This window comes from Pyrgilauda ruficollis, unplaced genomic scaffold (genome assembly GCF_017590135.1).
Source record: "Pyrgilauda ruficollis isolate IOZ18807 unplaced genomic scaffold, ASM1759013v1 scaffold14, whole genome shotgun sequence".
Classification (NCBI taxonomy): domain Eukaryota; kingdom Metazoa; phylum Chordata; class Aves; order Passeriformes; family Passeridae; genus Pyrgilauda; species Pyrgilauda ruficollis.
In genome coordinates, this window is record NW_024512543.1 from 6,557,750 (window position 1) to 6,573,155 (window position 15,406).

Sequence of the window (15,406 nt, forward strand, 5' to 3'; positions counted from 1 at the left end):
GGCATGTACCAACAACAGTGTGGCCAGCAGGAGCAGGGCAGGGATTGTCCCCCTGCACTCAGCACTGGCACGACCGCACCTTGAGTCCTGTGCCCAGTTTTGGGCCCATCACAACAAAAAAGACATGGAGGTGCTGGAGCAGATCCAGAGAAAGGCAGTGGAGGTGGTGAAGGGTCTGGAGCACAGGTGTGATGAGTGGCTGAGGGAGCTGGGAGAGTTTATCCTGAGGAAAAGAAGACTTGGTGGGTGAGTGGGAGAACCTTATTATTGCTCTCTACAATTCCTGGAAGGAGATTGTAGCCACCGGAGGACTGGTCTCTTCTCCCAGGCAGCCAGCAACAGGTCAAGAGGAGATGGCCTCAAGCTATGCCAGAAGAGGTTCAGGTTGGACATAATGAAGAATTTCTTCACTGAATCAAGCATTAACTGGAATCTGGCTGCCTGGGGAAAGGGTGGACTTGCATTCCCTGGAGGCATTCAAGGAACCATATGTGGCACTTAGTGTCCTGTCTAGTAGACAGGGTGTCCAGTGAAAGGTTGGTCCCGATGTTCTGGGAGGCCTTTTCCAATCTTAATGATTGGGTGTGATCATGCGATTCAGGGGACATCCCGCCACAGCCCCTCACACCGCCACGGACGGGCTCGGGCCATCGCCGCTTTAAGGCTGGGTCTCCCCGGCGTTTCCCTGTTTAAGGACGGCGCGCGTGCGCGCGGGGCCGGGCCGGGCCGGGCGGGGCGGTCTGGGGCGCTCGGGTCGGCTCAAGGTGAGCGGGAGCTGCGGGCTCTGAGGGGCGCAGCGGTACCGGGGGCGGGCCGCGGGTCCGCCTGGGGGCCCGGTGCTTGGTAGGGCTCCTATTCTCCTTCCCAGGAGTCGTATCCTCAGGGAGTAGCACCTCCTCGCTACAGGGCAGGTAGGGGCACAGGTGCGGAAGAGGCTGCTGGCATTGCCCGGTCCCCGGAACGCGAGCTGGAATCGAGCTTTACTGAGCCCCTGATCAGAGCGCGTCCCGGGGCGGTGCAGGCGTTCCTGAGGAGAGGAGCTGAGCCCACCGCAGCCCCGGAGCTGCCTGTAGGACTGAGCCCCCTGCGCTGCCTCTCTGGATTCTCTCTCCTGGGCTGCTGTGCCTGCGGCTTCCGAAGCTGGTAATGGCTCCTCTGCAAGGCTCTCTGCAGGGGCTCTTCTCTTCCACCCTTGGCAGCGCTGCTTTCTGACTTGGGCTTCGGGCATACCTGGGAACCCGGATAGTCACTAGGCTCTCACGTGGGAGCCTGCAAACTGCATTATAGGCTTCTCAAAAAACCCATCGGGTGATGCTCCTGCCATCCTGGGGACAATCTGTATTCCTTATGTGAAATTCTGACAAGAAGAAATAGGCTTTCTGTATATAGAAGATATACAGATGCGGTATTCTAAAGAGTTTTGTGCAACTCTAATGCAATGCAACTACTTAGTGAGGAAAAAAAAAAAAGTTCAAGATGTGGTACCTAAAAGCTTTTAGATTTTTATTTTTTTTTTTGGCACCTGAATCTGAAAAAGTAAAGTGTATACAGTCCTATCGTATGTAGATATTAATGAGTATGCTTCCTGGAACTTTTGATTTGTAGGTCAGTGAAATCTGATAAAAAGCTGAAATATATTAAGCTTCTTGGGGGTATAAAAAAAGAGATGTCTGGATTAAAATCCTACTACTATTGTTTTTCTTCTTCATCTGCTTCTTCCTTGGAAGAAAGATTGGAGCCTGCCCTCAACACTTAGAGTGTGTCAGAAAATCCACATTAAGAAAACACTATGGGAGAGACTTCTCATGAGGGAATTCAGTGATGAGACATTAGGAAATTAGGAACATTAGGAAATCAAAATGTATTGGTTCAGTTCATGAAAGTATTTAGCTTTTTATGGCATGTATTTTTGTCCATTCCTGACAGTCAGTATTGATTCTGGCTTGCCATTAATTAACATTCATCAAATGTAGAGTTCCTTATCAGAGCTGGTAGAAACTTTGGTGCTTAATCCAGGTAGAAACTTTGGTGCTTAATCCATTACGTTTGCTTTTCCATTTACCTCACCTTGCCAGTTACAGTTGTCTCTTGTTTTTTCACCAGTCATTCCCACCTCAATTTGCTTGGTTGTCTCATTCATTGTTCCCACTATCTTCAGTTCTCTCTGCCCATTCTTTTTTCCTCTTCTCTGCTTTACTGACCATTAAGTTGCTATTCTTGTCATGTTTCTCTGTTCTTGCTTACTCCTAGTCCCAGTTCTTCCCATCTTTTCTTCCTGCACGTTCCTCATTCAGAGTCATTCTTGAAATTTCTTTCCTTGAGTTTACTTTGAGGATCCTTGCTCCAGCCATTTTGACATCACAGTTTCAGAAGACTTCCAAATCTTTTGCTCTGTTTAGATTGCCTGCCTCCTTGCTGCCTAGGCCTGATACAGGACTACCTGTTCTTCCTTTTGCTTTTTAACTAGCCTGCATCTGGCATGAGCTTTAATGACTTGGAAGCAGGTGACTCGTTTTGGCAAGAGTATAGGCAGCTGAAAACTCTGCCTTATGGACAGTCACAGAAACACGAAGTTCTGGGAACCAAGCCCAGGGCAAACAAACTGGAGCATTTTAACACTGAGGAATTTATTTAACTTTTTAAAAGGAGTTGTCACATGTCTCTGAAACAGTGGGGAAAGAAAGGCAAGGGGAGACAGAGATAAGGGTGAAACTGGGCTAAAACCTACTTGAGACTCCCCTGAAGATGCTGCTGTTGTGCTGCTTAATGCTGCTGATGTACTCGTAGGGTGGATCAGGTGATTGGCATAGCACAATTATGTTAAAACTTAGGTTTTTTACTCTGTTTGATTCAAAGAGTAAAACCAACTCAGATTGGTTTTGTTTGGAAACGCTAAAATGTAATAGTTGTGTTGTCTTTTTAAAAAATAGTCAAAAACATCCTGCACACTGGCATTAAAAAAAATTGTGTATACGATACAAATCCCCTTTATTTCACTTTTTAAAGAAAACTTGTTCTCTTTTTCCAAAAACTTTCCTCACTGTACTAAAAGATGGTGCCTCTACTTATTTTCTTTAGTCACTTCTATATTGTTTGTAATGTGAGGAAAGTTTGATTCTTACTGTGTTACGGTGTTACTGTGACCATTTGCTTGTGTAATGGTGTTGCTGACTTCCACTGTAGGTGCAGACCTATTTAGAAGTAAATGTCCATCTGCAGTGTTGTATTTGCTGTGGCAGCTGTCACAGAATTAGTGACAATTCAGTTTCACTTTTTGTCCACCCACTCACAGTATTTGGAAGATTTTCAAATTGAACCAGTACACAGGCTCCTCAAACAAAAGCTGTGAAAACAAACTGCGAAATAAACAGTGCTTCTGTTCCTTCAAAATGTCAGGCATTCAAAGAAGTAGTCTAAACTTACATTGAATAATTTTTCTACTCACATCTATCTATGCTGCTCTGTATTGCTTTGTCTTCCTTTTAGTATGTTAATATCTTGGATTTTTTTTTCTTTATATAACTGGGTTTTTTTTCCTCTGTATAATCATAGAAAGCAGATATCTCAGGAGTACGTTAGTCACAATAAAAATTATCTTCATCCTCTCTTGTTCAGATTGGGGTTTTGTGTTTATACATAATACACGTTTAGTTTCAGGCTAACAAAAATGGAGTCAGCAGTTTTGACAGTGGCCTGCTCTGTAAGGCATGAGCTGTACAGCAATTCTGCCTGCTCTGTGTGGTTCAAAAACACAGCCTCAAACCCTCAGCCATGAGTAGGGATAGTACATACAGAGGTGATGTATAGTGATGTGCCCAGATCTCAGATGCTGTTGGTTTATATTCACTACATTCTTAACTCATTATTTCTGCTCAGAGCGGTTTGATTAGTGGTTAGAAACTTCAGCTGAGTTGCAAATGTGTGCAAATCATTTACTAGAGTGGGCTTGGCCTTTTAAACTGCACTGAACACATCTGACAGTTTATTAAACGCTCCTTGTATTAGCAGAAATTCTCAGATGCTAAATCAATTGCTCTGGGAAAAACAGTTGTACTGCTTGAATGTAATTTTGCTGGGCAGATGTTAACAGGAAAGATTTTAGTTTTGTTCTGAAAAATATTCTGTAAAATAAATACAGTGGCATGTGCCCATGATCACAGAGGAAGTCTGTAGCTGAGTACAGAGCTGAACTTAACATCATCCAAACTTTCTCTTAGGCCATCCTTCCTGTTAGGGTTTTACATTATTTATGTTCTGGAGGTTGTATCAGCTTTTTGGGTATAAAGGTGGATTTCTATTTCACATTTCAGTTAAGTCCTTAATTTTCAATGCTCATTTTTGTATATAAACAGTAAGTAGTAATTTCATCAAAGTGTGGGGTTTTTTCCTTTTGTTGTAGACTGTTCTACACTGTTTTGTCCAAAGAGCTGTGCAGATCACTTATTTTTGAGCATTATGTGATGCTGTAAAGACACATTTGAGATTCATTCCTTGTAGCATCCTTATGTGTTGAAATACTGGAAAGAAATTAACTTTTTATTAAGTTTTCCCAAATAAGAAGCTTTTCAAGTGCAAACACAATAAAATGCTAAAGCTTGATCTGTTTCTTTAACAAGATGCTTGTGTTTTGAGTCCGCTGTGTGTTTTAGAGGGGAGGGATGGACAGGGATGTGCACCTTTTCTCCTAATAACTTTTTAGCTGTTTTTCAGCATTCCAGACTATAGTTCTTGATGATTTATGGTTGCTGTTATGTAAGCACTGTAGCAGTACAGACAGAAGGTTCTGTATTTTGCAATGTTCAGTGAACAAAGATGTTGGATAAATGGTGATGATTTACTGTTTCTAGGCTCGTCTTTTAGATTTGCTCCAATTTGCTGTTCTTGTCAGCAAAATAAACACTATGACAAAGATGTTAGCTATCATGTTTCATTCCTTAATGTCCTTTGTTCGTGTGGAGGTTGGTTATTTATGGCTCTTGGCTGAAAATAGTAGTCACATTTTTATTTTGTATTAGATCTGAAAGCATGTGAGATCATGTTTTTCTCCTGTTAAATCAGGGTAACTTCCTCTTAATAACTTTAGGTCTCACAGGTGCAAAATCACAGATTTGCAATCCTCTTTTAAAACTGTTGAAATTCAGGGAGAAGTCTTTCTGTAGAACAGATTGAGTGATGATCTCATTCTTTCTCATCTCTGAGTACTGCTAATAGAAAGAATTGCTTTTTCTTACAAAACATCTTACACAACAATGTCTTTTTATCATGTACCTGCAGGCTGCTATTCTGGTGTGCCTGCCTGCCTGCCTGCCTTTTATTGAGTGGCACCTGACTGTGTGCAAAGCTGCCTCTGTGTCTGCTAGGTGGGAGCAGGGTGTTCTCAGTCAGCACAGGAAAGCTAATCAGACACCTCTCCTTCTGCCTGGTAGGGGCTGGTGATGGTCCCACAAGGAGCACGGTGCATTACAGTTTTCCTTCTTTCCAGCAGGTGCTACTGTCACATTGTATAAATCAGGGCTTTAATAAGATAAACAGGGAAACTCCGTATTCGCATGTTTGTTTATTTTATGCTTGAGGTTGGTTTATATGATTATTTATATCTTCCTTGGGCATGGGTGCTGAAGTTGGGGAGGTCTGTATTTCATCCCCAGTTTCCAAATTACTGAGTACATTGCCTCATATTCTTTTTTCAAGGAAATTTATGTTTCAGGCCTTCAAACAACATTTTCTTTTGTAGAAATCCAGTGTGAAGGTGCTGCAAAAGCAGAGATGATTATACAAAGAGTAGTGCTGAATTCACGGCCTGGTATGTATTTCACTCCACTAAAACAGCAATGTGTTTGTTCTGATTGCCTAATGCTCCAGAATGGTGAGGGTAGAAATAGACACTAATTTGAGATATTGACATTTATACATCTTAATATTGTATGCAGCAATAGAGTTTATTTAAATTGCATTTATTTATATATAAATTTATCAATTCCCATTAATATAAATATATTTGTAATAAATTTGTCTGCATTTATTAATAAATGTAAACTGTATTAATATAAATTTCTGTTAAATATATAACATATATTCAAACTGCATTTGTTTAGTCTGCAGATTTCCAAACTGTTGTGTGAGAAAAAAGGGTTAACATGTAATATAAGAGAAAACTCTAAGTGTAGGGGCTGAAAGTGAAGAAAGATTAGGGCACATGACTTTTTAGTTTTCACATTTATTCTTTTTACATTGGGTAAGAGATGTCTAAAATATTTTGTTACTATTAATTTTTGTTTCCTTGTAGTAAATATTGAATCTTTTGCTCCTCTCATATTTCAAATGGTTTGGTTTTTAAGTTTACACTGTTGAGGTTTTGTTTACTCTCTTGTTTACACATTTGCCTTGTTATGGATCAGCGCAGTATTTTGAGCAGTGAGTTCGTAAATCTGGCGTAGAAGACATTAAGTTTTGGAGGGAGTATTGTATGCTGCTTAATGCTAAAATAGTTTTAAGTGTTAAGAACTATAGTGTGACCTTCAATTAAGATTTTCAAATGGTACAGCAGGAGCCTGCTCTAGCTGTGCAGTGACTCTGACCTAAAACAGGCAAGGCTGTCTGGCTGTCTCAGTGCTGGTGGTTCCAGTTGTCTGATTGATCTGCTGCATGTGGTACCAACCTGAGGATGAAGCCTCCAGTTCTGGGAGGCTTGCCACAATTTTTTGAATGTTTCTGGGGAGCCTTAATGTAAGGAAGTCTCTGTGAAGGGATGCTCTTGCAGAATGTGCATTTGCGGTGGCTGCAGTCTGTATTCATTCAGCCTCACTTGAGTCAGAAGAGGCAAAAAAGTGAGAGTAGTTGGTTGTAGTTTTACACCTGAGTAAATGTATAACCTAATTTATTCTAAAAAGGACTATCTTAAAAAAAGGCCTTCCCCTATTGATGAGGGATTCGTTTATTTATTTAATTCTAATATAACTCTAGGTAAGAATGGAGTGCCAGTGGCTGAAAACTTCCGACTGGAGCAAAGTACAATAGCAGATACAGTCCAAGCGGGACAAGTGCGTGTTAAAACTCTCTATCTCTCAGTGGACCCCTACATGGTAGGTGTTGGATTTTAAGTACCTTCAACTCTGTACCTGTCATGATGTTTAACACCAAAGTTACCAGTTACAGAACAAATATATATCTAGTGTGACATAGTAATTGTATTCATTCTGATGGAGTTATATTGGGAAGGAATTTGGCATTAATATGCTTGGGATATTTGTATAGGAATATGACTTTACTGGATTAGGAAGAGACTGTAAGCCATTACAGATTTGTTTGTATCAGTTTTTTTCTGTACTTGGCCTTTTTTGTATTCTTTTTTTTCCAGTCATGCAAAATTACAGAAATCATGTGGCTGAGAGAACTGTGGGTTGAAATGGAAGTGAAGGTAGAAGAAGAACCAGACAGATACAGTCTGTAAAAGTTTGCTATAAAGAGAATTCTGATAATTTATTCCCTCCATAGATGGTGATAGTAGAAAAAAAAACAGTCTAGATTTCAAAAAAGTACATTTAGCTTGAGAATTAAGGAAAAGTTTAAGAATTTTTAAATACTGGCTGTAGCTACATGGGAAACTGCAAAGAAACTACATCCTATTTCAAGATGTTTCATTAAACAGATCTCTGTCAGGGATGGTCTACATATATTTGACTGCTCTTCAGTGCAAAGGCATAGACTAAATGACTCGTGGGCATTCTTTTTCAATCCTGCATTTCCAGGATTCCTTCAGTTGAGGAATGGCATTTGTAGGGTTCTCATCAGACCCAAGCCAGTCATTCTCAGTTGTGCTGGTGCCTATGAGCCAACGTCTGTAGATGTTGGCTTTGGTAACACTGCTGGAGGAGATCAGGTTGGTCCATCCTCCTTTTGTACTGAGCAAACAGGGGGAAGGAGGGATCTAAGAAAAGATTATGAATACTTGGGGCTTATTGTGAGATTTTTGAGTAGCCCTTTGTGTTTGAAGTTCTAAACACATCTTCATCCCCCACTCTACTTGAACTGATAAACAAGTTGTGTTCCACCAGAGCCTTTCATTAAAGCCTTGTGTTCCAGCGCTGCCGAATGAATGAGGACACGGGCTCGGATTACCTTCAGCCCTGGCAGCTCTCTGAAGTTGCTGACGGTGGGGGCATCGGGGTAGTGGAGGAGAGCCAGCACCACAACCTCGCTAAAGGAGACTTTGTCACTTCCTTCACTTGGCCCTGGCAGACAGTGGCAATTCTTGATGGAGACTCGCTGCAAAAGGTAATAGAAATGCAAAGCCCAGGTTGTGACTGGTTTTTTCCTAAACCCTTTTCTTTTCCCCCCAAACCTCTTCTTTTTTTCCCTAAATAGCTGCTAATGACACTATTTTTTTGAGCAAAAGAAAACATACTTATTGAAGTAATCAGTTCTCAAAAGGCAGATCAACTCCTAGATGCCAAGATTTATATAAATTTATTTTTTTTGTAACAATTTTGCTGGTTAATAGACAGGCCAGTATTATTTTAATTGTTCTTAAAAAAAAAATCCCTGAAGCTGCTCCAATAAATAATTCTCTTAATTATTTAAATTCTAATAGAGCTTCTTGTTCATGAGAGTGTAAGACGTGAAAGACTTTATGTATATCTAATTTATTTTTCTAACTTATGTTAGTAAAAGCTTTTACCTCAGGTTTTACATTCACATAAGAAAGGGTACTCAATATTAAGTTGAAAGTGGAGAGGTTTCAGTGCATTAGGGCTATTGTGTTGATTTTTCTCTCGTAACAGAAAATTATTGTAGTTTGAGAATTTATACTTTCCAATAAACGCCTTCCTTTAGGACTCTGTTACTGATCTGCAAATACCATATTTGATAAAATGGTGCATTGTTATCCTTTTATGCTAGCATAGGGATAGATCACCATTGTTGGAAACTTCTTATCTCCCAACTGCTTTTTAACACTTCCATAATTTAAGTTTTTGTGGGCTACTTTGTTTAAAACCTTTTTCTAAAACCACACAGACATAACATTTTTGTGCAGACTTTTTGTTAGAATAGAGCTAGAGATAGCCCATCCCTACCGGTTTTACCTTGCCTCAGAAATATCCTGAAATAGTTTTTTACCCTCAGGCAATCAAAGAGCAAAACCTCACCTTAGAAACAAATGACCTCCTACCTACTTTCTGTTCCCTAGCTGGCACCACAGCTTGTAAATGGACGCCTTTCCTACTTTCTGGGTGCAGCTGGCATCACGGGGCTGACGGCCCTGTTGGGAATCAGGGAGAAGGGACACGTGGCCGCGGGTGCAAACCAGACCATGGTGGTGAGCGGAGCGGCCGGTGCCTGCGGCTCTTTGGCCGGCCAGGTAGGTGCAGGCTTAGGGCATACAAACATACTCTGTTAGCAAGTTTTGTCTTCTGAAACATGCTGGTTATTAAATATACAGATAAAATCTTCATAAATGTGAGCAGGTATAATCCCGTGGGAACGGCCAGTTTCACAGATTTGGCACACACTCTCACTGTGAAAGACTTGACACGTGAAACTCAAGTTTCATGAAATAGGGAGAGGAGAACACAGATGGTGGTGATTACTTGTTGCTAACACAAGTAAAATAGATGGTGTGTATATACATGTATTTATTATACATTTATATGGTAGCCTGCCATCCAGCACTGTGTTGACTGGAGACTTCAATTTTTTTTTTTTTCTGTCTTAGAAAATAGTAATGTGGTAAACCCTTTGTGCTGTGTCCCATGACATCTTTTGTGTTTTGAGATTTACAGTCCTTTTGTCCTCCTCTGCTTTGTAGAACCTGTTTGGAGAGTGTATGTGCATATCTACAAATCTTTCTCTCTTTCTCTGTGTGTGTAGATATATATATATATACACAAACAAAATCAATGTTAAGCAAACTTTAGACCTAATAAAGAGAAGCTATGAAGAAACAATGCATGAGCAAATCTATGAAGCTTGTATTTAAAGAAATTATTGTCTAATTTTTGTTTCCTTTTATTAGTTATGTTATGGTACTCAGCAGATGGCAGTTTTCTACTATATTTGGTTCTCCAGTACTGGCAGTCATTGTTGATTCCACAAACATAGTCTTCTGCAGTCAGTGGGTTTGAAAAGATGGCAAATTTTGATTGTACCTGCCCCGTGTGTAGTTGTGAGGAGGGAGTGACAAGAAGCAGTTGTGTCATATGAGATGGGATTGTTTGCTGCCTGGGGTTTAGTGGGATGGGAATACCTGTAACACCCCTTAGGACCCCCTTTCTTCTGCTGGTACTTTTATGCATATGAATGATCTAATTTGTCTTTGGGGTTTTTGGTTGATTTGTTTGGTTTTTTTTTAACTGTGTGTCTGCAGATTGGCCGTCTGGAGGGCTGCTCTAGAGTGGTGGGGATTGCTGGCACAGATGAAAAGTGCTCTATTTTGGTCCAAGAAATGGGGTTTGATGCTGCTATCAATTACAAGAAGGGGGATGTGGCAAAACAGCTACGTGAACTCTGCCCAGGTGGTGTGGATGTTTACTTTGACAATGTTGGTGGAGACATCAGTGATACAGTTATAAGTCAGGTGATTATTCCAGCTGCCAGGTTTATTCTAGTCGTTCTCCAATATCTTTCAATTAATTCATACTGGAGTCCAGCCTGTAATACAGCCCTGCTTTCCACTTCAGGGATCGACTTCAGGTGCTAATTCTGGGGGCCCACATTAAGATAACAATTTCCTATATTCCTTCTATTTAGTGTCGTTTAAAATTACACTAGGCTGTATAGCAGTTATTTTCCCACTATTGCCTTGTATTTTTACGTGTTTTAATGTCATAGATTGAATGGGATTGCATGCAATTCTCCCATTCTTATAGGAAATATGGCTAGTGAAAATTTTGCAATAACATCTATTGCATCTGAAAAATTTAGTTTCTGAGGCTGAGGAATGCCATTTTTCTCACTTTGTTGTCCCAAACAGATGAATCAGAACAGCCATATCATCCTGTGTGGACAGATTTCTCAGTATAACAAAGACGTGCCTTATCCCCCTCCACTGCCTCCTGACACAGAAAAAATACAGAAAGAAAGGAACATCACAAGGTACATTTCTCCTCCAGAAATTGTGACTAGGTTCCAGGTAGATTGTTCATATGGTGTTTGTAGTCTGTAATCTGCAGTAGCTACTTGTAATTGGAACAGAATGTTGCCATGCCTAAAAAGGAAAATAGAATTGTGGTATCAGTAGATCCTTTCCCATATATTTGTCTTTATCAGCATAAAAAAATGGGAAAGGATGTTTTTATAGAGAGTCATAGATGTCAGTTGTTACATTTTGTTTGAGCTTGCTTGATTCAGTCCTTTAATCCCTGACAATTCTTTAGTATAAGGAAAGGTGTTGCCATAGTTCTGTTCTCAGATGTTTTGCAAAGTGCCTTCTCTCAAAGTGTTGCAGTTCAGGCATAAGGATGCAGCTGATGCAGTGATTTTATTGAAATTACATTTTTAGTATTTGGGGTTTTATTAGATAATGGAACTGTAGGCGTGACAGATATATAAGGGTAGAACATTTTTATTATGTTCTGACTCTGGGAATTGCTAAATTTCCTCTTAGGGTTCAGATCGAGCTAAGGCAAAGATTAGGAGGAGAGTCTTAGATTTTTCAGTCATTGCATTGCAGGACATTTGGGAGATTTGATTTCTGTGCAAATCAATTGATGTCTTCTAATTAAAATCCTTCCTTGTCCTTGTTACTGTTGTCTGCCCTTCTAAAAAAATGAATATAATTATTAAAATATACCATGCATGGTAGAATGCGGTGGAGAATTTAGTCAGTATATCCCTACAAGTAATTCTCATTTTTGATGATAATTTCTATTTCTCAGTTGCTATGGAAAGCCGTGACAGCAGGATATGCAGAATTGTGGGGAATCTGAAAGTTAAGTTATTCTCACCATCTGATTGCAGGTTCATTAATTATTCTCCCTACCACTGAAAAAAAGAAAAAATAAAAGGCAAAAAATAATAGGAATTTGCTCACCTTTTATGGATATTTGCTTATTCTGATGATACTATTTTAACTATTGATTTTTATTACTCTTCTCTCTGATACTTGAAGAAAATTTCCTAAGACTGATGTTTCTGTCAAGCTCCTGCTGCAGGAAGTGTCACAACAAACTGGCAAGGCCCTGAGCTACATTTCTTTATAATTTGTGCTCATAACCCTTCAGTTTCAACAAGGCTGTTTTCTGATTTTAAAGATTTTCAAGGACATTGATCAAAGTTTCTTAAACCAAAGCTTATTCTTTTCTTTCACAGGGAAAGATTCTTGGTGTTGAACTACATGGACAAACAAGAAGCTAGTGTATTACAACTCTGCCAGTGGATCCAAGAGGGTAAACTGAAGGTGAGAACATCTAGGTTTAATCTATGGCCTTTGATACTATATCCTACTACAAGAGGACTAATTTCTTTGTCTCTGCCTCTCTTACTGTGCCTCAGGATTGAACAGACCTTTTAAAAAATGTGTAAGTATAATTGAAAGCTCATTAGGTAGTGCTGTTTTAAAAGGTACTTGCAGAGAATGGTCTGACTGTAGTATGACTGACTTCTCTGATTACATGCTGCTCATGTCTGTATTCTTTATTTCAGCACAGAGTGCAAGTGCTTTTTTACTTAAAGATTCAGACTCTCAAAAATATGTACTTTCAAATACCTGATGAGTTAAGTGTCCTGAATGCTTTTGACGCTCTTGTTCAAAATTTTACTTCAAGCTTTATGATCACCATTTATTACTTTGTAATGGGTATATGCTTAACTGTGCCTTCCCTGTGAGGTCTGTCTGAATTAGTTTTTGCTTCTTCAAGTGATCAGTAATCTTCCTGGGAAAATACCAAGACATTCACTTTTGGTAGGGGCAGGAATCTGATTGAAGAGTTAACCCATCTGCAAATTTATCAGAAAATATTCACACCTCTCTTGATGAAAGAATCTAGTCCAAATAGAGCCCTGTCCATTGCAGCAAGAGAAGTCTTTAGATTTCGGTGGTTTCTGTGGCAGTTTCTTGGCATGTTTCTAAGAAATGTGGAATGCTCCTCTTGTTTGAGGAAAACTGAAAGGATTTGTTTGCATTGACAGGTCAGAGAGACGGTGGTAGAAGGCTTAGCAAACATCGGTGGTAAGATATTCACGTCATTTCTGAAGAATAATGGCCTGATTATATGCAATGACATTAGAGGTTAACTACCTCCTAATTTGTTTCATTTGTCAATTTAGATTTTTGTATTTTTATCAAAAACATTATTTTTGTTATAATGATTTTTTTACTAATTATTAAAATGTTCTGTAAGAGAATTATTGTATATTTAAAAATAATTTAATATAAATTTAGATTTTATTGTTGTTGTTTTAGTACTCAGGGGAATTTATTCTTAGACTGCTATCTTAGCAGCTGGTAATAATCATCCAGATCTTAGAGGTTTAAAGTGCTGTCCCTTTCTTTGAACTTGTGGGTAAGGAAATACTTTTTTAAAATCCTTTATACTTTAAAAATGCAGTATCTAACAGAGGTTGTTGTTGGATTTGCTAACAAAAAAAAACCAAAAAAAACCAGAAAAGTATACAGAAGAAAGGGCAAAGCATCCTACTAAAGAAAGTAAAAATTTCTTTTAATAGAACAAAATGTTCTGTAGTCTGTTCAAAGTATCTGTAAAAAAGGAAATACAGAAATGAAGGGGGTCTGGTGACATGAGCCATGTGATGTGTTGTAAAAATGTGTCCCCTTCAAGGAAGAGGGAAGAGTGTGATTTAGTCCCTTCCATTAGTCCCACAAGATTGAAAACTAGTGGAAATAAGTGATAACTAAATCTCATAGATTTGAATTTATTCTAGTCATTGCTAATTCCTCCTTACTGGTATACATATGTATTTTGAAGTAACTTGGTCAAATATATCAGTCATATATCATACTTTCATACTTTGTTTACTCAAAGACATATTCTTTTGTACTAGCTTCTCCCACTGTTGTACAATATTTAGGAAGCTTTTCTTTCACAAACGTTTGTGTGGCCCACAGCATTTGTGGGCTGTCCAGTCTTGCCTTGTCTCTCTTTCCTGTTTGTGTGACATATCACAAAAGCAGCAAATGTAATCTTTAACTTGTATAGGGTCAAACAGTTGCTTACAGATTTTTTTTAAATTATTACACAAAGCTGCCCTTAGCAGTTTATTACAGGCTAGGTTTTTTTGTTTGTTTGTTTGTTTGTTTGTTTTTTGGTTTGGTTTGGGTTTGTTTTTTTTTTAAATCCCCTTCTTAATTTAGTACATCATTAAGGATAAATATGATTAGGTCCAAAGTAGTATCTCTCCTTTTTGGGGAGCTGCTTAATAAATTTTCTTCTACCATTTTTGGTTTCATTTTTAGAAGCTACTTGGCTTATTTTGCTTAACATTAACTTATTTCATTATTTCTCTTGAAGCTGCTTTCCAGTCCATGATGAATGGAGGCAATATTGGAAAACAGATCGTCTCAATTTCGAAGTAAAAGTCATTGGTTTGAGAAAAATAATTGCATTCTGTCTCTAACAATGGGCAAGTTTTTACTTATACTAATTTCCATTTCTTAAATAAACCATTAATTTGTTCTGTATGTACTGAAAGCAGAGATTTTGGGATGCTAATAAATTAAATTGAACTGGAAACAGCAATGCAATAGTTTGTACTTGAAATGAGTAATACGTTCTTGACGTGATTTTGACAGTTGCCACCTACACTTGCAAATATTTAATGGGTGTGGTTTAAAAGAACGTCCTGTGTTGTCCCAAGCACAGGCTCATCACCTAGTTGGTGTGTGACAGCACTTCACACATCAAGGTGAGAAATTCCTATTTCTTTATTGTATTCTGTGCAAACTAGGAAATTTGGGGGCAACCCACAAAAGCCTGGCTTACCACCATCAAAACTTTACACTATTTGCACATTTTAGCAAACAAATCCATCAGCATTCATTGGTTACAATTGATGTAGCTTTTTCATTAATTAGTACTCAGACCCTTATTTGCCAGCTATATTTCTTGCTTCTCATGCTAATTATTCCTCATATGCACTTCTTCCCCCCATTCCATTTGGGGATCTGTTTTAACTTGGTGGTCAGGGGGTCGGTAGTTTTGATCTTCCCTGCAGGATTACCTTTCCCCCAGTTACTGCTCAGTCCTGCTGACTTCACTCCAAGGGCTCTCATCCAGACAGCCCATTTATTTTGGGACTGTGTTCCCTTTTCCTTGAAACAAAGGTTTAGCCATGCCTACAAATTTCACTGTGCAATTGCTTAATTATAACTGCCTAGCTGTAGGTACTGATTAACAGCAAAAAACCTGCAGAGTTTGATTCAAATCTCGAGGAAGTAAATATCACAATATTT

At 39.0% G+C, this 15,406-nt stretch overlaps 1 protein-coding gene across 5 annotated transcripts; it reads left to right on the forward strand.

The window, feature by feature from the left end:
- Positions 1–658: 658 nt before the first annotated feature.
- Positions 659–14,687, forward strand: PTGR2 (prostaglandin reductase 2). Of its 5 annotated transcripts, XR_005954526.1 has the most exons (11): positions 771–1,143; positions 5,735–5,803; positions 6,964–7,082; positions 8,083–8,274; positions 9,188–9,358; positions 10,364–10,573; positions 10,970–11,091; positions 12,307–12,394; positions 12,490–12,515; positions 13,126–13,165; positions 14,466–14,687. XR_005954526.1 is itself a non-coding variant. In XM_041459698.1 (10 exons), exons 2-10 carry the CDS (start codon positions 5,767–5,769, stop codon positions 14,528–14,530), a joined length of 1,044 nt encoding a protein of 347 aa, XP_041315632.1. In that variant the 5' UTR covers positions 659–764; positions 5,735–5,766; the 3' UTR covers positions 14,531–14,687. The 5 variants fall into 5 exon arrangements, 3 of the variants coding, with proteins under 3 accessions (XP_041315632.1, XP_041315633.1, XP_041315634.1); XM_041459698.1 differs by lacking the exons at positions 771–1,143; positions 12,490–12,515 and adding an exon at positions 659–764; XM_041459699.1 differs by lacking the exon at positions 12,490–12,515.
- The last annotated feature ends 719 nt before the right edge of the window (positions 14,688–15,406 follow it).

Bases quoted from the DNA above. Each gene is read 5' to 3' on its own strand.
- PTGR2 (XM_041459698.1), top strand. From the start codon at position 5,767: ATGATTATACAAAGAGTAGTGCTGAATTCACGGCCTG. The intron at 7,083-8,082 runs GTAGGTGTTGGA...CTTGTGTTCCAG, and splicing joins TCTCAGTGGACCCCTACATG to CGCTGCCGAATGAATGAGGA. The intron at 10,574-10,969 runs GTGATTATTCCA...TGTCCCAAACAG, and splicing joins GTGATACAGTTATAAGTCAG to ATGAATCAGAACAGCCATAT.